At 48.4% G+C, this 21,711-nt stretch overlaps 1 protein-coding gene across 2 annotated transcripts in view; it reads right to left on the reverse strand.

The window, feature by feature from the left end:
* RDX (radixin) overlaps positions 1-21,711 on the reverse strand; it is a 257,192-nt gene that overhangs the window by 121,223 nt on the left and 114,258 nt on the right. For both annotated transcript variants that reach the window (XM_075337425.1, XM_075337424.1), the window contains exon 7: positions 561-707. In XM_075337425.1, coding sequence (XP_075193540.1) covers positions 561-707 — 147 coding nt within the window. The remainder of the gene's footprint in view (positions 1-560; positions 708-21,711) is intronic.

Genomic DNA, 21,711 nt, shown 5'->3' on the forward strand with positions numbered 1-21,711 from the left:
AAGGGATTTCTAAACATCCATTAGCCTTCTAACACAGTTAGCAAACACAATGTACCATTAGAACACTGTAGTGGTGGTTGTTGGAAATTGGCCTCTATACACCTATGTAGATATTGCATTAAAAACCAGACGTTTGAAGCTAGAATAGTCATTTAACACATTAACATTGTATAGAGTGTAATTCTGTTTAATTTCATGTTAGCTTTATTGAAAAAAAAAGTGCTTTTCTTTCAAAAATAAGGAAATATCTAAGTGACCCTAAACTTTTAAACTGTAGTGTATGTTATGCCTTTACGATCGGCGTTGTCCCTCACAATCCCAAGAATGAAGGTTCTCAGGTGCAGGTAAGTATAAGACTCTGCTCACATGTCGTTTTTCTCCAAATGGTAATATATCCCTTTACACTAGAAGTGTAGTTGACAAAAAAAACCTGTAAAATTACGTTATGGCTTATTTTCGAGGAAACACGGTAGCATACATTGGGTGAAAGGTGACCTATGATACAAGTCTGTCGAGAACTTCCCATATACACATGCAAAAGTGATCAACTACATACTTACTTGTCATCATGTTCATAAATATTAAGACCTAATGCATCAACACCGAGCCAAAGTTCAGTCCCTTTTTTATTTTTTATCTCAAAGTAGTTGACCCCGTACATCTCCAGATCCTGCGCAATCTTAAGGTACTCCATCATAGAGTCTTCCCTGCAGAGAGAAAAACCACAAAAGACTGTTTGTTTCTTCAGTCAATGTATTTGTGGACTTGTTCTTTGTGATAGAAGGAATTCCGCTATTTTTTTTTTTTTTTTTTAAAGCAGAAGGAAGGTGGAATTTAAAAAAAAAAAAAAAAAGTCAGCAATGCTGCTAGTACGTTTACTTTTGGTTAAAGTGTAAACCAAACAAATCCCTTTAAAAATATTCTTTATTTCATAAATCTTTAAAAATTTCCCAAGTGAATCACCCATATACATAATTATCATGAGGAATTTTATAAATATATATACAACCAAGATGGAAAAGCCGTATTCAAGGGAGATATACAATTTCAATTGGTGGCAGAGGTCAGGATCTAGGAGCTTGCATTAAAGATACTCTTGCCCTATTATATACCCTATAACTGACCCCTACCTACCAACGGAGGGTATGACGCCTTAGCTTAACTGGGCGCCCCCGTTTCTCGACGGCTATCCCTTGATTCCCCTGATAATTTGCCCTACCATATAAGGACAGATTTATTACTCTAAACTATGCGGTACATCAAATTTATAATTGGTCAGGTGGACCCCTAATTTTATCTGAGAAAGCTATATTCTGATTCAGTATGCCAAAAGCTTTCCTCCTATGTTCTATCAATAATGTTCCATATAATCATAAATTCTTACACCTTATAAAGGCCCATAATGACCAAATACATATAATCACCCGCATAGGATAGACACAAATCCTGGAACAATGCCAGTATATCAACCACATATATCCTGGAACAATGCCAGTATGTCAACCACATATAAATAACCTATTATCATCATTTACACAAGATTATTCACTTCCCTTTGTATAGTGCATCTGCACTGCCTCAACGCGTTTCTCCACCCTTCAGTCCGGTTCATCAGGAGGCCAGGGAGAAAGTGAGTTGTAATCATTCAGTGGTGATAAAGAGACCCTCTCTGGTAGTGGCTGCCGCCTATAAGGCGCCAGTTTAAATAGAAATATGTCATCAGCAACAGAATACCAGGTAACCAAACCCAAGGCAGACTTCTGTCTGCTAAAATATACTGCGCATGTCATGATTATTCTGTATCACTAGAGCACGCGATATCCATCTGCGCATGTCCGGAAGTGATATCCCGGTTACCATATCAAACAGCCGGTTGCCACGTCCCCTCAGGTTTCTACAATAGCGCTAACCAAACGGGTAATGCGCATATCCGGATGCGGCGCCATAGCGACCGCCAAAACATTATATTACAACGTCATGCCGCATTACCGCGCATGCGCACTGGATTCCATGTAACGCTACATCTTCAAAGCGTCCAGCGTCCATACACTCTCCCTGGTCACCATGCCAACGGAAACCACTTCTCATTATATCAATACATAGCGTTCTACAACAACCGGATATGGGGTAAATGGGGTAAAGACACCTCATGATTCTCTGTTTAATAATATACTTGGATGCTCCATGATACCCAATGATATATTTATGTATATACTAAAACAGACATAGTATCATAATTCTCCAGCCCCCAGATTTTTGGATAATTAAATCCGGTATGAATTAGTCCCCATCACACTAAAACAGGAGAAAAAGAGTTGCTGTATATAGGGATCAACCAATGCGTTTTTGTTCAATTCAAAAAAATTTTATTGGTACAAAAATTTGTGCATACATAGAATCCAGTATTACTCACAGCAAGTTGGGCTGCAGTGTGTACATCGCCCTGGCCAAAAACTGATGCTCTAGCAGGATACAGCTAAACCCCCACTAAGTGGAGGCATCACAGGTGCAGGAGAAGCAGATCACACACACACCTTCATGGAATGGAGGGGAGGTGACTGCTAGATGATAAAACTGCACACAAGTGGCTTGCATAGAGCGCTGTTCACATGCAGATGACACAGTCACAAACCCGCAGCCTATTAGGTAACGCCCTTCTATTAGATCAGGCGGGCTGCCAAGCCGTACTCCACTGTATATCATGCACGGACAGACACTCTACAATGCAAGGCCCAACAGAAAGGGGCCTGGCTGTATCCTGTACAAACAAAAAATATGAGGTTTTTGTTGGTATTTATGGCCATAAAACGTAAGCCTACACCCTCGTCAAGGGACCTCATGTCTGTAGGTCCCTACACTAAATATAAAAAAAAGCAACAATAAGAGGATAATGTCCTCCAAAAATCAAGTATTACTCACAGCAAGTTGGGCTGCAGTGTGTACATCGCCCTGGCCAAAAACTGATGCTCTAGCAGGATACAGCTAAACCCCCACTAAGTGGAGGCATCACAGGTGCAGGAGAAGCAGATCACACACACACCTTCATGGAATGGAGGGGAGGTGACTGCTAGATGATAAAACTGCACACAAGTGGCTTGCATAGAGCGCTGTTCACATGCAGATGACACAGTCACAAACCCGCAGCCTATTAGGTAACGCCCTTCTATTAGATCAGGCGGGCTGCCAAGCCGTACTCCACTGTATATCATGCACGGACAGACACTCTACAATGCAAGGCCCAACAGAAAGGGGCCTGGCTGTATCCTGTACAAACAAAAAAATATGAGGTTTTTGTTGGTATTTATGGCCATAAAACGTAAGCCTACACCCTCGTCAAGGGACCTCATGTCTGTAGGTCCCTACACTAAATATAAAAAAAGCAACAATAAGAGGATAATGTCCTCCAAAAATCAAGTATTACTCACAGCAAGTTGGGCTGCAGTGTGTACATCGCCCTGGCCAAAAACTGATGCTCTAGCAGGATACAGCTAAACCCCCACTAAGTGGAGGCATCACAGGTGCAGGAGAAGCAGATCACACACACACCTTCATGGAATGGAGGGGAGGTGACTGCTAGATGATAAAACTGCACACAAGTGGCTTGCATAGAGCGCTGTTCACATGCAGATGACACAGTCACAAACCCGCAGCCTATTAGGTAACGCCCTTCTATTAGATCAGGCGGGCTGCCAAGCCGTACTCCACTGTATATCATGCACGGACAGACACTCTACAATGCAAGGCCCAACAGAAAGGGGCCTGGCTGTATCCTGTACAAACAAAAAAATATGAGGTTTTTGTTGGTATTTATGGCCATAAAACGTAAGCCTACACCCTCGTCAAGGGACCTCATGTCTGTAGGTCCCTACACTAAATATAAAAAAAAGCAACAATAAGAGGATAATGTCCTCCAAAAATCAAGTATTACTCACAGCAAGTTGGGCTGCAGTGTGTACACACTGCAGCCCAACTTGCTGTGAGTAATACTTGATTTTTGGAGGACATTATCCTCTTATTGTTGCTTTTTTATATTTAGTGTAGGGACCTACAGACATGAGGTCCCTTGACGAGGGTGTAGGCTTACGTTTTATGGCCATAAATACCAACTAAAACCTCATATTTTTTTGTTTGTACAGGATACAGCCAGGCCCCTTTCTGTTGGGCCTTGCATTGTAGAGTGTCTGTCCGTGCATGATATACAGTGGAGTACGGCTTGGCAGCCCGCCTGATCTAATAGAAGGGCGTTACCTAATAGGCTGCGGGTTTGTGACTGTGTCATCTGCATGTGAACAGCGCTCTATGCAAGCCACTTGTGTGCAGTTTTATCATCTAGCAGTCACCTCCCCTCCATTCCATGAAGGTGTGTGTGTGATCTGCTTCTCCTGCACCTGTGATGCCTCCACTTAGTGGGGGTTTAGCTGTATCCTGCTAGAGCATCAGTTTTTGGCCAGGGCGATGTACACACTGCAGCCCAACTTGCTGTGAGTAATACTTGATTTTTGGAGGACATTATCCTCTTATTGTTGCTTTTTTATATTTAGTGTAGGGACCTACAGACATGAGGTCCCTTGACGAGGGTGTAGGCTTACGTTTTATGGCCATAAATACCAACTAAAACCTCATATTTTTTTGTTTGTACAGGATACAGCCAGGCCCCTTTCTGTTGGGCCTTGCATTGTAGAGTGTCTGTCCGTGCATGATATACAGTGGAGTACGGCTTGGCAGCCCGCCTGATCTAATAGAAGGGCGTTACCTAATAGGCTGCGGGTTTGTGACTGTGTCATCTGCATGTGAACAGCGCTCTATGCAAGCCACTTGTGTGCAGTTTTATCATCTAGCAGTCACCTCCCCTCCATTCCATGAAGGTGTGTGTGTGATCTGCTTCTCCTGCACCTGTGATGCCTCCACTTAGTGGGGGTTTAGCTGTATCCTGCTAGAGCATCAGTTTTTGGCCAGGGCGATGTACACACTGCAGCCCAACTTGCTGTGAGTAATACTTGATTTTTGGAGGACATTATCCTCTTATTGTTGCTTTTTTTTTATATTTAGTGTAGGGACCTACAGACATGAGGTCCCTTGACGAGGGTGTAGGCTTACGTTTTATGGCCATAAATACCAACAAAAACCTCATATTTTTTTGTTTGTACAGGATACAGCCAGGCCCCTTTCTGTTGGGCCTTGCATTGTAGAGTGTCTGTCCGTGCATGATATACAGTGGAGTACGGCTTGGCAGCCCGCCTGATCTAATAGAAGGGCGTTACCTAATAGGCTGCGGGTTTGTGACTGTGTCATCTGCATGTGAACAGCGCTCTATGCAAGCCACTTGTGTGCAGTTTTATCATCTAGCAGTCACCTCCCCTCCATTCCATGAAGGTGTGTGTGTGATCTGCTTCTCCTGCACCTGTGATGCCTCCACTTAGTGGGGGTTTAGCTGTATCCTGCTAGAGCATCAGTTTTTGGCCAGGGCGATGTACACACTGCAGCCCAACTTGCTGTGAGTAATACTTGATTTTTGGAGGACATTATCCTCTTATTGTTGCTTTTTTTAATTTTACATACATAGAATCCACACAAGACAGTAAAAGGGTTAAAAACATTTAAAATATGTATAATTAACGAACACCCCAATACAAGGTTCCATGTCAGGAACCTGACACCGAAATTACGAATACCACTATACTAGATGTACCATACAATAATAAATCCAGGTGGGATACAGATCATAAATGTCATCAGTTACTGCAATCATATACCCAATAGTACATAAAAGTATAGCATACTATCTGACACCACCATTGTAGAATACAATGTAATAATTATAGACCACCAGCAGGACAAATAAAGAGACCTTATATAAAAGGAAATCAGCGTACAACAGACACCGATTTAAGCAAGGTAAAACACCAGCTAACCTAAGGCGTCCGAGATGAAACACCAGGTTATATTACCACCTGCTGAGGTCCAGATTTAAAGCAGTGCAAGGTCCCAGGATCGGTGTGGGTATGGGGTGTTGCCCATCACACAGCGCTATTTTATATATATATATATTATATATATATATATATATATATATATATTATATATATATATATATATATATATATTATATATATATATATTTTTTATTTAATGTTCTTCACTTTTATAACTTTTATATATTTATTTATTTAATCTTATCCCCAGGGACGCGGCTATTAGTTTCACACAGAATTACATCCCTTAATACGTTTTAAATCATAATCAATATGGCTATATGGCCTCCTACGAATAATTTCATATATATCATATCCCTTCAAATTACCGATGACATAAACCTACCCAAACAGATCACCTGAAAATTCACTAAATAATACCACTCCATGCTATATGCAGAGTCATCCAACCCCACTTACGGGGTATAATATTTGGCTATTCTCACTAGAGACTAGATGTCCAACACTCTGATGGACCCCAATAGGAGGACCCCTCAAATAAACGATGTATAGTTCAATTTTTCATTTAGACCATTCGGAGATTGGGTCTTTAAACAGAAGATCCATTGGCATTCTTTCCTCAATATTCTATTATCCCAGTCACCCCCTCTGGGGCTTGGTCTAATCATTTCCAAAACTCGAAAACGCATAGATCTTATATTACCTTGGTGGAGATCCCAGACATATCTTGCTATAGGGGTCTCTCTTTTATGTTTGATGTCACCAACATGTTCCCCTATTCGTCTTCTTAATTCCCTTCTGGTTTTCCCCACATAATCAAGGGGGCATTCGCATGTTGCTATATAGACCAGGCCCTCACTCTTGCAATTTGCAAAGTCTCTGAGATAATACTCACGTCCAGTGCTTGCACTAATGACTGACTTGGATTGTACAATCCAGTCACAGTATTTACAGTCACCACATCAAAATGTGCCCAAAGGTCTACGGTCCAACCACGTACCGGCAGGTGTAGGTCGACTGTAGTGACTGTGCACCAGCTGATCTCTAATGGAGCCCCCCTTCCTAAAGGTGACCATAGGTCGGGGAGGTAGGACATCCACAAGATCCGTATCTGCCCTTAGGATCCCCCAATGACTCCGTAGAATTTGGAATACTTTTTCTGATTGGTCATCATATGTACCAATAATTCTTATTATATCACCATCGGTCTTTTGTCTGTTTACCTGTAATAAGGAACTACGTTCCTGGCCTAAAGCATGTTGAAATGCACCCTGGAGTACCTGATGAGGATAACCTCTTTCTCTAAAGCGTTTTCTGAGGTCCCTTGATTGGTCAAAAAAATCTTGATCACTTGAACAATTTCTCCTCACTCGAAGGTAAGCTTTAGGTATGCCTTTCTTTAGGGAGGTAGGATGGAAACTGTCCCAGCGTAACAAGCTGCTTGTGGAGGTAGGTTTTCTGTAAGTTTTAGTTGATAATGACCCATTTTTTTCCAAACTAATTTCAACATCCAAAAATGAAATAAGTGACTTATGTATTTTATGGGTGAACCTTAAATTGATGTTATTAACATTGATACATCTCATGAATTCTTCAAACTCTTGTGGGGTACCCCCCAGATGACCAGAACGTCATCGATAAATCTACCCCAAAACACAATGAGGGGGACCCACCATGGCGTATCAATGTTAAAAATGACAGTTTCCTCCCACCAGCCCAGGAGCAAATTTGCGTAAGAGGGAGCACATGAGCTCCCCATCGCTGTGCCCCTGAGCTGATGGAAGTACTTACTGTCAAACAAAAAAAAAAATTATGAGTCAATACAAAATTAAGCAAGTCCATAACAAAATTATTATGATCCCAATGGAAGGTTGCTCTGGATCGAAGGAAATGCCACCAATTGAAATTGTATATCTTCCTTGAATACGGCTTTTCCATCTTGGTTGTATATATATTTATAAAATTCCCCATGATAATTATGTATATGGGTGATTGACTTGGGAATTTTTAAAGATTTATGAAATAAAGAATATTTTTAAAGGGATTTGTTTGGTTTACACGTTAAATAATTTTGACTATCCCGGAAAACATTTTGAACAGTTAGCTGGTACGTTTACTTTTGCCTAACATTTTTAGGAAAATAAGAGGTGCGTCTTAAAATCCGAATATAGCTTACCGTGGAGGCTGTCTGTGCGGTGACCGGGTGCTTGCGGGCGGTCGGGTGCCTGTGGCTGCATGCGGGCAGCCAGATGCCTGTCAGTGCCGGCTGTCTCTCTGTCCTGGTGGCCGGCTGCCACTCTGAGTGCGGGCGGGTTGCTGTGCGGACTGCGCTGGCTGTGTGTCAGGTGTCCCAGTGTGTCCATGGTCCCAGTTTCAAACGATGGCGCCGGGAGTCAGCGCGTGCGCAGATGGAGCTCCTGGATGATAGCTCCATCTGTGCATGCGCCGCTGTGGGCACCATCATTTGAACAGTGATCGTGGACAGACTGGGACACTCACCGCACCGGCCTGCTCCACCACTGACCCGCCACCGCCGCCGCTAGCACAGCTTCTGCCTCCTGTGACCCCGCTTCACCACCGCTGCCGCCCCGCTCCGGTAAGACAACACCGGAGTAAGACTGACACCATATTTTTTTACCTTTTTTTGCTCTAAATTTGGGATGCGTCTTATAAAACGAAAAATACGGTATATTTGTAAATTTTGCACCACATTTATATTTAAAAAAAACCCCACCATTTTGGTTAGCTATGACAACCTTTCATTCGGTCTTTGAAAAGTCGAATGAACAAAAGAGCAGCAATACTGGCATCGAGAGAGATTATATATTCCTTAGAACACTTTCTGGGACTAATAAATATAGGAAAGAAAAAAAATATAAGTAAATTTTGCCTTTGTATTTTTCCCAGAAAAATTTTAGCAATTACACATTTTGTTATACACACGTTGATTTTCTGTGTGTGTATTGAAACAACCCCAAAAAAAAAAAAAAAAAAAAAAAAAAAAAATAAGTAAATAACCAAATTGGACATAATTTCACACAACTCCAAAAATGGTCTGGACAAAATTGTTGGTATCTTCAGCTTAATATTTGGTTGCACGTTCTCTGGAATAACTGTACTCAATCACCTAATGTAACCGTCATCAAGCTTCTTACACGTCTCACCTGGATCATTGGACTCTTTTGTAAACATCTCCAGGTCTCATATTTGAAGGAAGTCTACGCCCAACAGCAATTTTAAAGGGGTGGTTCACCCATATTTTTTATTGTCTAGATCGATGTTATATTGAGAAACAATGTTTCTCTCAAATACCTTATGTTGTCAATAGTGCCTATGAGAGGCGCTATTGCAGACCGCTGCTCCCCGTCCAGTGACGTACCCGTCCAATGCTGCCACGTCACATCCGTGCGGCTGGCTGCGTTCTGAGCCCATCTTCTCCCTGCTCCTCCTCCTCCTCCCTCACAGCACGTCTCTTGCTTGCAGGGAGGGGGGAGCAGGAGATGTGCCGTGCTAGGAGGGAGGAGGGAGGAGGAGGGGGGAGCAAATGGGCTGTGACAGCAGTGAAACACCGCTCACAGCTCAGAGTCTGGAAGACTGTAGCCGGCCGCACGGATGTGACGTGGCAGCATTGGACGGGTACGTCACTGGACGGGGAGCAGCGGTCTGCAATAGCGCCTCTCACAGGCACTATTGACAACATAAGGTATTTGAGAGAAACATTGTTTCTCAATATAATATCGATCTAGACAATAAAAAATATGGGTGAACCACCCCTTTAAGATTTCTACACAGATGTTCAATAGGATTTAGGTCCGGACTCATTGCGGTCACTTCAGAACTCTCCAGTCCTTTGTTTCCATCCATTTCTGGGGGCTTCTTGAAGTTTGTTTGGAGTCATTGTCCTGCTGGAAGGTCCATGACCTAGGACACAAACCCAGCTTTCTGACACTGGGCACTACATTGTGATCAAAAATCCTTTGGTGAACCTCAGATTTCATGATGCCTTGCACACAGTCAAGGCACCCAGTGCCAGAGGCAGCAAAACAACCCCAAACATCTTTGAACTTCCACCATACAGTAGGTCCTGTGTTATTTTCTTTGTAGGCCTCATTCCGTTTTTAGTAAACAGTAGAATAATATGCTTTATCAAAAGAAGGGAATTTTGTTTACTTACCGTAAATTCCTTTTCTTCTAGCTCCAATTGGGAGACCCAGACAATTGGGTGTATAGCTTCTGCCTCCGGAGGCCACACAAAGTATTACACTTAAAAGTGTAAACCCCTCCCCTCTGCCTATACACCCCCCCGTGCATCACGGGCTCCTCAGTTTTGGTGCAAAAGCAGGAAGGAGGAAACTTATAAATTGGTCTAAGGTAAATTCAATCCGAAGGATGTTCGGAGAACTGAAAACCATGAACCAAGAACAATTCAACATGAACAACATGTGTACACAAAAGAACAACAGCCCGAAGGGAACAGGGGCGGGTGCTGGGTCTCCCAATTGGAGCTAGAAGAAAAGGAATTTACGGTAAGTAAACAAAATTCCCTTCTTCTTTGTCGCTCCATTGGGAGACCCAGACAATTGGGACGTCCAAAAGCAGTCCCTGGGTGGGAAAAGAGTACCTCGGTAAAAGAGCCGTAAAACGGCCCCTTCCTACAGGTGGGCAACCGCCGCCTGAAGGACTCGCCTACCTAGGCTGGCATCTGCCGAAGCGTAGGTATGCACCTGATAGTGTTTCGTGAACGTGTGCAGACTCGACCAGGTAGCCGCCTGACACACCTGCTGAGCCGTAGCCTGGTGCCGCAATGCCCAGGACGCACCTACGGCTCTGGTAGAGTGGGCTTTCAGCCCTGAAGGAACCGGAAGCCCAGAAGAACGGTAGGCTTCAAGAATTGGTTCCTTGATCCACCGAGCCAAGGTTGACTTGGAAGCCTGCGACCCTTTACGCTGGCCAGCGACAAGGACAAAGAGCGCCTCCGAGCGGCGCAGGGGCGCCGTACGAGAAATGTAGAGTCTGAGTGCTCTCACAAGATCTAACAAGTGCAAATCATTTTCACATTGGTGAACTGGATGAGGGCAAAAAGAAGGTAAGGAGATATCCTGATTGAGATGAAAAGGGGATACCACCTTAGGGAGAAATTCCGGAACCGGACGCAGAACCACCTTGTCCTGGTGAAACACCAGGAAGGGGGCTTTGCATGACAGTGCAGCTAGCTCAGAAACTCTTCGAAGTGATGTGACTGCCACTAGGAAGACCACCTTCTGCGAAAGGCGTGAAAGAGAAATATCTCTCATTGGCTCGAAAGGTGGTTTCTGAAGAGCCGTTAGCACCCTGTTCAGATCCCAGGGTTCTAGCAGACGCTTGTAAGGAGGGACTATGTGGCAAACCCCCGCCAGGAACGTGCGTACCTGCGGAAGCCTGGCTAGACGCTTTTGAAAAAACACAGAGAACGCCGAGACTTGTCCCTTAAGAGAGCCGAGAGACAAACCCTTTTCCATTCCGGATTGAAGGAAGGATAGAAAAGTGGGCAAGGCAAATGGCCAGGGAGTAAAACCCTGATCAGAGCACCAGGATAAGAAGATCTTCCACGTCCTGTGGTAGATCTTGGCGGACGTTGGTTTCCTGGCCTGTCTCATAGTGGCAATGACTTCTTGAGATAACCCTGAAGACGCTAGGATCCAGGACTCAATGGCCACACAGTCAGGTTGAGGGCCGCAGAATTCAGATGGAAAAGAAGGGAATTTTGTTACTTACCGTAAATTCCTTTTCTTCTAGCTCCTATTGGGAGACCCAGACGATTGGGTGCATAGCTACTGCCTCCGGAGGCCACACAAAGCACTACACTAAAAAGTGCAAGGCCCCTCCCCTTCTGGCTATACACCCCCAGTGGGATCACTGGCTCACCAGTTTTAGTGCAAAAGCAAGAAGGAGGAAAGCCAATAACTGGTTTAAACAAATTCACTCCGAAGTAACATCGGAGAACTGAAAACCATTCAACATGAACAACATGTGTACCCGAAAACAACCAAAAATCCCGAAGGACAACAGGGCGGGTGCTGGGTCTCCCAATAGGAGCTAGAAGAAAAGGAATTTACGGTAAGTAACAAAATTCCCTTCTTCTTCGGCGCTCCATTGGGAGACCCAGACGATTGGGACGTCCAAAAGCTGTCCCTGGGTGGGTAAAGAAATACCTCATGTTAGAGCTGCAAGACAGCCTTCCCCTACGGGGAGGCAACTGCCGCCTGCAGGACTCTTCTACCTAGGCTGGCGTCCGCCGAAGCATAGGTATGCACCTGATAATGTTTGGTGAAAGTGTGCAGACTCGACCAGGTAGCTACCTGGCACACCTGTTGAGCCGTAGCCTGGTGCCGTAATGCCCAGGACGCACCCACGGCTCTGGTAGAATGGGCCTTCAGCCCTGATGAAACCGGAAGCCCAGTAGAACGGTAGGCTTCAAGGATTGGTTCCTTGATCCATTGAGCCAGGGTGGATGTTGCAGCCTGCGATCCCTTGCGCTGACCAGTGACAAGGACAAAGAGTGCATCCGAGCGGCGCAGGAGCGCCGTGCGGGAATGTAGATTCTGGGTGCTCTACACCAGATCCAACAATGCAAAGCCATTACATATCGATGAAATGGATAAAAGGAAGGTAAGGAGATATCCTGATTGGGATAAAAAGGAGATACCACCTTAGGGAGAAACTCTGGGATCGGACGCAGCACTACCTTATCTTGGTGAACACCAGGAAGGGAGCTCTGGATGACCGCGCTGCTAGTTCTGACACTCTCCGAAGAGACGTGACCGCTACCAGAAAGGCCACTTTCTGTGAAAGTCGAGAAAGTGAAAACAACCCTCAGAGGCTCGAAGGGCGGCTCCTAGAGAGCAATTAATACCCTGTGCAGATCCCATGGGTCTGACGGCCTCTTGTACGGAGGGACAATGTGATAACCCCCCTGCAGGAACGTGCGTACCTGAGGAAGTCGTACTAGGCGCTTCTGAAAGAATACCGACAGCGCTGCGACTTGTCCTTTAAGGGAGCCGAGCGACAACCCTTTTCCCAATCCAGATGCAGGAAGGGGGGAAAAAGGAGACAATGCAAATGGCCAGGGAGACACTCCCTAAGCAGAGTACCAAGATAAGAATAACTCCCACGTCTTGTGGGAGATTTTGGCAGACGTCGGCTTCCTAGCCCGTCTCATGGTGGCAATGACGTCTTGAGATAATCCTGAAGACGCTAGGATCTCGGACTCGATGGCCACACAGTCCGGATCAGGGCCGTAGAATTCAGTGGAAAGAACGGCCCTTGGAACAGTAAGTCTGGCCGGTCTGAGAGTGCCCACGGTTGGCCGACCGTGAGATGCCACAGATCCGGGACCACGACCTCCTCGGTCAGTCTGGGACGACGAGGATGGCGCGGCGGCAAGCGGAGCTGAGCTTGCGTAGCACTCTGGGCAACAGTGCCAGAGTAGGAAACACATAGGGTAGCTGGAACTGCGACCAATCCTGAACTAGGGCGCCTGCCGCCAGAGCTCTTTGCTCGTGAGACCGCGCCATGAAAATCGGGACCTTGTTGTTGTGCCGAGACGCCATTAGGTCGACGTCCGGCATCCTCCAGCGGCTACAGATTTCCTGACACCATACTTGGTGCAGAGGCCATTCCCCTGCGTCCATGCCCAGGCGACTGAGGAAGTCTGCTTCCCAATTTTCTACGCCCGGGATGTGAACTGCGGATATGGTGGATGCTCTGTCCCCCACCCACATCAGAATCCGCCGGATTGCCTGGTAGGCTTGGCGATGCGTGTTCCGCCTTGGTGGGCGATGTCTGCCACCGCTGTGGAATTGTCCGACTGAATTCGGATCTGTTTTCCTTCCAGCCACTGCTGGAAGGCTTGCAGGGCAAGATGCACTGCCCAGATTTCCAGAACATTGATCTGAAGGATGGACTCCTCTGGAGAGAGTCCTTGACCGTCTGAGAAGGGAAACGTTCCTTTCTAGGGACGTCGACTCCCCAACCCATTGGCAAAGCATGTCCCATTGAAGTGGACGCAGTAAAACTGCGCGAAAGTGACTGCCTCTGCATGAGGCGTCTTAAGGGGTGTGACTGGCCTTGAAGGAGAGACTGCACCCCCGTCTGTAGTGAACGCTGCTTGTCCAGCGGAAGCTTCACTATCGCTGAGGGAGTGTGAAACTCCATGCCCAGATATGTCAGCGATTGGGTCGGTGCCCGATGTAACCTGGAAAAGTTGATGATCCACCCGAAACTCTGGAGAGTCTCCAGCGCCACGTTCAGGCTGTGTCGGCATGCCTCTTGAGAGGGTGCCTTGACAAGTGGATCGTCCAGTAAGGATCACAGAGTGACCCTGAGAGTGCAGGGCTGCTCCCACTGCTGCCCTGAACTTGGTGAAAACCCGTAGGGCTGTCGCCAGACCGAAGGGCAGGGCTACGCACTGAAGATGCTCATCTTCAATAACGAAACGTAGCAAACGCTGGTGCTCTGGAGCAATCGGCACGAGGAGATAAGCATCCTGATGTCTATTGATGCTAGGAAATCTCCTTGAGACATTGAGGCAATGACGGAGCGGAGGGTTACATCCGGAACCGCCTGGCCTTCACGTGCTTGGTGAGCAGTTTTAGGTCCAGAACGGAACGGAAAGAGCCACCCTTTTTTGGCACCCCAATAAGATTGGAGGAAAAAACCGTGTCTTGTTCCTGAAGAGGAACAGGGATTACCACTCCTTCTGCCTGCAGAAGAGCATCGGCTCGGTGGGGGGGGGGGGGGGGGGAGTTCTGAAGAATCGAGCCGGAGGACGAGAACAGAGCTCTATCCTGTACACGTGAGACACAATGTCTCTCACCCACCGGTCTGTGACCTGTGGCAGCTAAATGTACCCAGAAGCGGGAGATTCTGCCACCAACCGCGGATGCGGGGAGAGAGAGCAGAAATATATGAGGAGATCGCCTTGGTAGCGGTTCCTCCTGCTGCCTTCCTTGGGCGTGAATGAGCCCGGACGGAATCTGAGCCCCTCTGAGCCTTTTGAGCCCTTTTAGACGAGTACAATTGGGACTTGCCCGAGCCTGGGAAGGACCAACCTCGACTGTCCCCCCAGGACAGCATTACTAGGGTAAGTCGCAATGCAGACATTGCGAGGTTAAGGACACCACCTGCGGCACAGATGTACATGTGCCAAGACCAGCTGAAATAGGTTAGGGTGCCCATACGGCTGCGAATGCCGGAGCAACCGACACGCTGATAGCTTCACAGACAGATTTCAACCAGAGGTCTATCTGTCTGTCAATGGCATCTTTAAGTGAATTCCCATCTCCACTGCAACTATGGATCTAGCCGCAAGCCTGGAGATTGGGGGATCCACCTTTGGACCCTGGGTCCAGGGCTGTACCACATCAGGGTAAAGGGATAACGTGCATCCTTAATACGTTTGGAGAAAACGTTTATCTGGTAAGCGTGGTGTTTCTGAACTGCGTCTCTGAAGTCAGCGTGGTCAGAAAAAGTACTCAATCTACGCATGAGTACTGAAAAAGGATTTCTCCTGCTGTGAAGCTGACTCCTCCACTGGGGGAGCTGAGGGAGAAATATGCAACATTCCATTGATGGACGCTATAAGATCATTCACTATGGCGTCACCATCCGGTGTATCCGGATTGAGAGCGGTGTCAGGACCAAAGCCCTGATCAGCTACGTCTGCCTCATCATACAGAGAGTCGTCCTGCTGGGACCTTGACCAGTGATGAAGCCGAGTGTCGTACCCAGCGAGCTAGCTTAGGCTGTCTGGGACTGCCGTCCGTGTCAGAGCCTTCACCCTGGAATGCCTGGGACCCCCCCGGAGCACTGAGTACGTTCCAAATGAGGGTGGCCAGGGAGCATTAATCAAGATTGCCCATGGCCTGTCTGGAGTGCAAAGTCTCCATCCCATGACAATCTCCGTCCCTGTCCCTGGACAGGGTTCACAGGTGGTTCCTTTGGCCACCTCTAGTAGAGACCCCGGCTGACCAAGTGCTACAGGGGAGCATTGCCCACAATGGGGGTCAGTGAAACCTGCCGGTGGAACAGTATCTGCAGGAAAAGCAGCATAGAAAGCCTGTGTTGCTTTTTTGCTGCTGTATTCTAGTCATCTATGCAATGTACAACATACAAGCATAAACACTTCAGCACATGCAATACAAGCAGCATAGAAAGCCTGTGCCTTGGCACCCTTGCTTTTTTGCTGCTGTTGTCCAGCCATCTAGGAGAATATAGCCCAGAGTAGCGACCGTACAGTGCAATGTATAGCATACAAGCATATATACAAATGAACACTTCAGCACATGCAGTACAAGCAGCCTATAAAGCCTGTGCCTTGGCACCCATGCTTTTTTGCTGCAGTTGTCCAGCCCTCTAGGAGAATATAGCCAAGAGTAGCGACCGTACAGTGCAATGTATAGCATATAAGCATAAGTACAAATGAACACTTCAGCCATGCAATACAAGCAGCCTAGAAAACCTGTGCCTTAGCACCCTTGCGGTTTTGCTGCTGTTATCTCGCCATCTAGAAGGGCATATAGCCAAAGATAGCGACCTACAGTGCAGTGTATAGCATACAAGCATAAAATACAAATGGACACTTCGGTATTTAGTGGGGTCAGCACTTCAGGTGCTGCTTACCGCCCGCCTATAACGCGGGTGTGTGGTCGCCAGAGCCCTGTGTTGGTTGCCCAGAGCATGTCTCCGTTCCCCAGCTCGGACGGCGTGCAGGAATGGCTGCCGGCGTCCTTCTCCAGCTCGTGTGACGAGGGGCGGGCCGTGGGCGTGCCCCAGACAAGAGCGGGAAACTGGCGTCCCACTGTGTCCAGTGAAGGGGGCTGGAGAATGCAAAGCAGACTCCAGCCCTCGGCGCTGACTGTCTGTACAGCGTCCCGCCTCTCCCCTGACTGGCAGGGCTGGAGGCGGGAACGAAACGAAAACTAGGCCGCAAAGCCGGGGACTCGAGTAATAAGCGCGGCCGTCCATGTGCACGGCCAGCGCGGAAGTCCCCGGCGCACCACAAGTCCCAGCCGCGCCACAGTGTAAAAAACACCCAGCAACGGCCGGCGCGGCAGTTCCCAATACATAAAGTCACTCAGCAAAGCTGTAGTGACTAATAGCACGAGCGCTCTGCGCTGTTGCCCCCGGCGCACTAACACTCCCAGCAATGCTGGTGTGTGTGTGCGCGCTTGCCCGGGTACACAGAGTACCTTAATGTAGCAGGGCCTGTCCCTGACGATACTCAGCTCCATATCCAGCAGGTTCTCTGGGTCTGTGGATGGAGCCCGGTCTCAGTGCCTGGAGACCTGTAAGATCCCACTTCACCCAGAGCCCTGAGGGGGGATGGGGAAGGAAAACAGCATGTGGGCTCCAGCCTCCGTACCCGCAATGGGTACCTCAACCTTACAAACCGCAAGTGGGGTGAGAAGGGAGCATGCTGGGGACCCCATATGGGCCCACTTTTCTTCCATCCGACATAGTCAGCAGCTGCTGCTGACTAAACAGTGGAGCTATGCGTGGATGTCTGACCTCCTTCGCACAAAGCAGAAAACTGGTGAGCCAGTGATCCCACTGGGGGTGTATAGCCAGAAGGGGAGGGGCCTTGCACTTTTTAGTGTAGTGCTTTGTGTGGCCTCCGGAGGCAGTAGCTATGCACCCAATCGTCTGGGTCTCCCAATGGAGCGCCGAAGAAATGGCCCTTGAGACAGTAAGTCTGGACGGTCTGGTAGTGCCCACGGTTGACCCACCGTGAGATGCCACAGATCCGGGTACCACGACCTCCTCGGCCAGTCTGGGGCGATGAGGATGGCGCGGCTGTTTAATGATTTCATCCAATTGCTCGCCAAACAGGCGGTCGCCAGAAAATGGCAAACCGGTTAAGAATTTTTTGGAAGCAGAGTCTGCCTTCCATTCTCGTAGCCACATGGCCCTGCGGACTGCCACCGAATTGGCGGATGCTACCGCCGTACGGCTCGCAGAGTCCAGGACAGCATTCATGGCGTAGGACGCAAACGCCGACGCCTGAGAGGTTAAGGACACAACCTGCGGAGTAGAGGCACGTGTGGCTGCATTAATCTCAGACTGACAAGCTGAGATAGCTTGGAGTGCCCATACGGCTGCGAATGCCGGAGCAAAGGACGCGCCGATAGCTTCATAGATGGATTTCATCAGGAGCTCTATCTGCCTGTCAGTGGCATCCTTGAGTGATGCACCATCTGCCACTGCAACTATGGATCTAGCCGCCAGTCTGGAGACTGGAGGATCCACCTTGGGACACTGAGCCCAACCCTTGACTACGTCAGGGGGGAAGGGATAACGTGTGTCATTAAGGCGCTTAGTAAAGCTCTTATCCGGAAAAGCTCGGTGTTTCTGGACTGTATCTCTGAAGTCGGAGTGATCAAGAAACGCACTCCGTGTACGTTTGGGAAACCTAAAATGGAATTTCTCCTGCTGAGAAGCTGACTCCGCAATCGGAGGAGCTGGAGGAGAAAGATCCAACACCTGATTGATGGATGCTATAAGGTCGTTTACTATGGCGTCCCCCTCAGGTGTATCAAGGTTGAGAGCGGCGTCAGAATCAGAGCCCTGATCTGCCACCTCCGCTTCATCCCCCAGAGAGTCCTCATGCTGAGACCCTGAACAGTGTGATGAAGTCGAGGGAAGCTCCCAGCGAGCTCGCTTAGCCGGTCTGGGACTGCGGTCCGTGTCGGAGTCCTCACCGTGGGACCTATGAGTCGCCTCAGGAGCACTTTGCTGCGCCGACCGAGGGGGGTCTGAGGGCAATGATTCAACAGTGCCCGGGGCCTGTGTTACCGGTCTAGACTGCAAAGCTTCTAGTATCTTAGCAGACCATTTATCCATAGACTCAGAAAGTTTGTCAGCGAATACTGCAAACTCTGTCCCTGTCACCTGGACAGTGGCAGCAGGTGGTTCCACCTGGGCCGAGGGTCCCACCAGTGGCAGAGGCTCCGGCTGAGTGAGTGTCACAGGGGCCGAGCATTGCACACAATGAGGGTAGGTGGAACCTGCAGGTAGTATAGCCGCACATGAGGTACAGGTTGCAAAGTAAGCCTGTGCCTTGGCACCCTTGCTTTTTGCGGACGACATGCTGTTGTCTCCTCTTAGAGCAATCAGAGAGGGTATATAGCCAAAGCAATAGTGCGGCCGTACAGAGTAAATGTATACAATATAATGATATAAATATACACTTCGGCACCCAGGGGGGCCAGCACCTAGTAACAGGTGCGGCTTACCGACCGCCCTCAGCGGTTGTGTGACCACCAGATTCCCTGCCTGGGCCTCCCAGAGCTGTGGAGCTCGTCTATGAAGTTCTCCAGCGTCAGAAGTGCTGATAGGAATGGCTGCCAGCGTTCTGAGAGGAGGGAGCCGTGGGCGTGCCTCAGAAAGTGCGGGAATCTGGTGCCCCACGGTGCTCAGTGAGGGGGGAGGAGGATACTAAGTATGCTCCAGCCCTCAGCGCTGACGTCCAGTGCAGCGTCCCGCCCTTACCCCTGACTGGCAGGCCCGGGGGCGGGAGTATGCGGTACTAGGCCGCAAAAGCCGGGGACTAAAGTTATAAGCGCGGCCGGCAAACAAGCGCGGTCAGCGCGGTAGTCCCAGCGCACAAACACACCCAGCAGCTGCTGCAGCGTCCATTACACAGGCGCTCTATGCGCCGTCCCCAAGGGGACACAGAGTACCTCAGAGGAGCAGGGCCTGTCCCTGACGATACCCGGTCTCCTGTCCAGCAGATTCCCCCAGGGGCTGCGGAGGGAGCACGGTCCCAGTGCCTGGTGCCTTTGTTAGGATCCCACTTCACCCAGAGCCCCTAAGGGATGGGGAAGGAAAACAGCATGTGGCTCCAGCCTGTGTACCCGCAATGGGTACCTCAACCTTAACAGCACCGCCGACCAGAGTGGGGTGAGAAGGGAGCATGCCGGGGGCCCTGTTATGGGCCCTCTTTTCTTCCATCCGATATAGTCAGCAGCTGCTGCTGACTAAATTGTGGAGCTTGCGTGCATGTGTGCCTCCTTCTACACAAAGCATAAAACTGAGGAGCCCGTGATGCACGGGGGGGTGTATAGGCAGAGGGGAGGGGTTTACACTTTTAAGTGTAATACTTTGTGTGGCCTCCGGAGGCAGAAGCTATACACCCAATTGTCTGGGTCTCCCAATGGAGCGACAAAGAAAGCTCTATCTTGGTCTCATTTGTCCACAAGAAACTTTCCCAGAAGGATTTTGGCTTCTTCACGTACATTTTGGCAAACTGTAGTCTAGTTTAATTACGTCTGTCAGCAGTGGGGTCCTCCTGAGTCTCCTGCCATATCGTTTAATTTCATACAAATGTGAACGAATAGTTTGCGGTGACAACTTTAATTTCTTTGGAATTTCATTAGGGTCGATCCATTCTCCGGATTATTCTACATTGCAAACTTTTATCAGTATTTCTCTGCTGTCCGCATCCAGGGAGATTAGCTACAGTGCCACGGGTTGTAATCTTCTTGATAATGCTGCACACTGTGGACAAGAAGGGAATTTTGTTACTTACCGTAAATTCCTTTTCTTCTAGCTCTTATTGGGAGACCCAGACGATTGGGGTATAGCTACTGCCCTCTGGAGGCCACACAAAGCACTACATTAAAAGTGCAAGGCCCCTCCCCCTCTGGCTATACACCCCCGTGGTATCACGGGTTCTCCAGTTTTAGTGCCAAAGCAAGAAGGAGGAAGCCAATAACTGGTTTAAACAAATTAACTCCGAATAACATCGGAGAACTGAAAAACCGTTCAACATGAACAACATGTGTACCCGCAAACAACAAAAAAACATCCCGAAGGACAACAGGGCGGGTGCTGGGTCTCCCAATAAGAGCTAGAAGAAAAGGAATTTACGGTAAGTAACAAAATTCCCTTCTTCTTCAGCGCTCTATTGGGAGACCCAGACGATTGGGACGTCCAAAAGCTGTCCCTGGGTGGGTAAAGAAATACCTCATGTTAGAGCTGCAAAACAGCCCTCCCCTACGGGGGTGTCACTGCCGCCTGCAGGACTCTTCTACCTAAGCTGGCATCCGCCGAAGCATAGGTATGCACCTGATAATGCTTGGTGAAAGTGTGCAGACTGGACCAGGTAGCTGCCTGGCACCCCTGTTGAGCCGAAGCCTGGTGACGTAATGCCCAGGACGCACCCACGGCTCTGGTTGAGTGGGCTTTTAGCCCTGAAGAAACCGGAAGCCCCGCAGAACGGTAGGCCTCTAGAATTGGTTCTTTGATCCATCGAGCCAGGGTGGCTTTAGAAGCCTGCAACCCCTTGCTCGGACCAGCGACAAGGACAAAAAATGCATCGGCACGGCGCATGGGCGCCGTGCGGGAAATGTAGATTCTGAGTGCTCTCACCAGATCTAGCAAACGTAAGTCCTTTTCATACCGGTGAACCGGATGAGGACAAAAAGAAGGCAAGGATATATCCTGATTAAGATGAAAAGAGGATACGACCTTAGGGAGAAACTCCGGAATAGGGCGCAGCACTACCTTGTCCTGGTGGCACACCAGGAAGGGAGCCTTGGATGACAGAGCTGCCAGCTCAGACACTCGCCGAAGCGATGTGATCGCAACAAGAAACGCCACTTTCTGTGACAGCCGAGAAAAGGAAACTTCCTTTAGAGGCTCGAAGGGCGGCTTCTGGAGAGTAACTAGTACCCCGTTCAGATCCCATGGATCTAACGGCCGCTTGTACGGGGGCACAATATGACAGACCCCCTGCAGG

The sequence above is a fragment of the Anomaloglossus baeobatrachus genome, chromosome 2 (assembly GCF_048569485.1).
Source record: "Anomaloglossus baeobatrachus isolate aAnoBae1 chromosome 2, aAnoBae1.hap1, whole genome shotgun sequence".
In the NCBI taxonomy this organism is placed as follows: Eukaryota; Metazoa; Chordata; class Amphibia; order Anura; family Aromobatidae; genus Anomaloglossus; species Anomaloglossus baeobatrachus.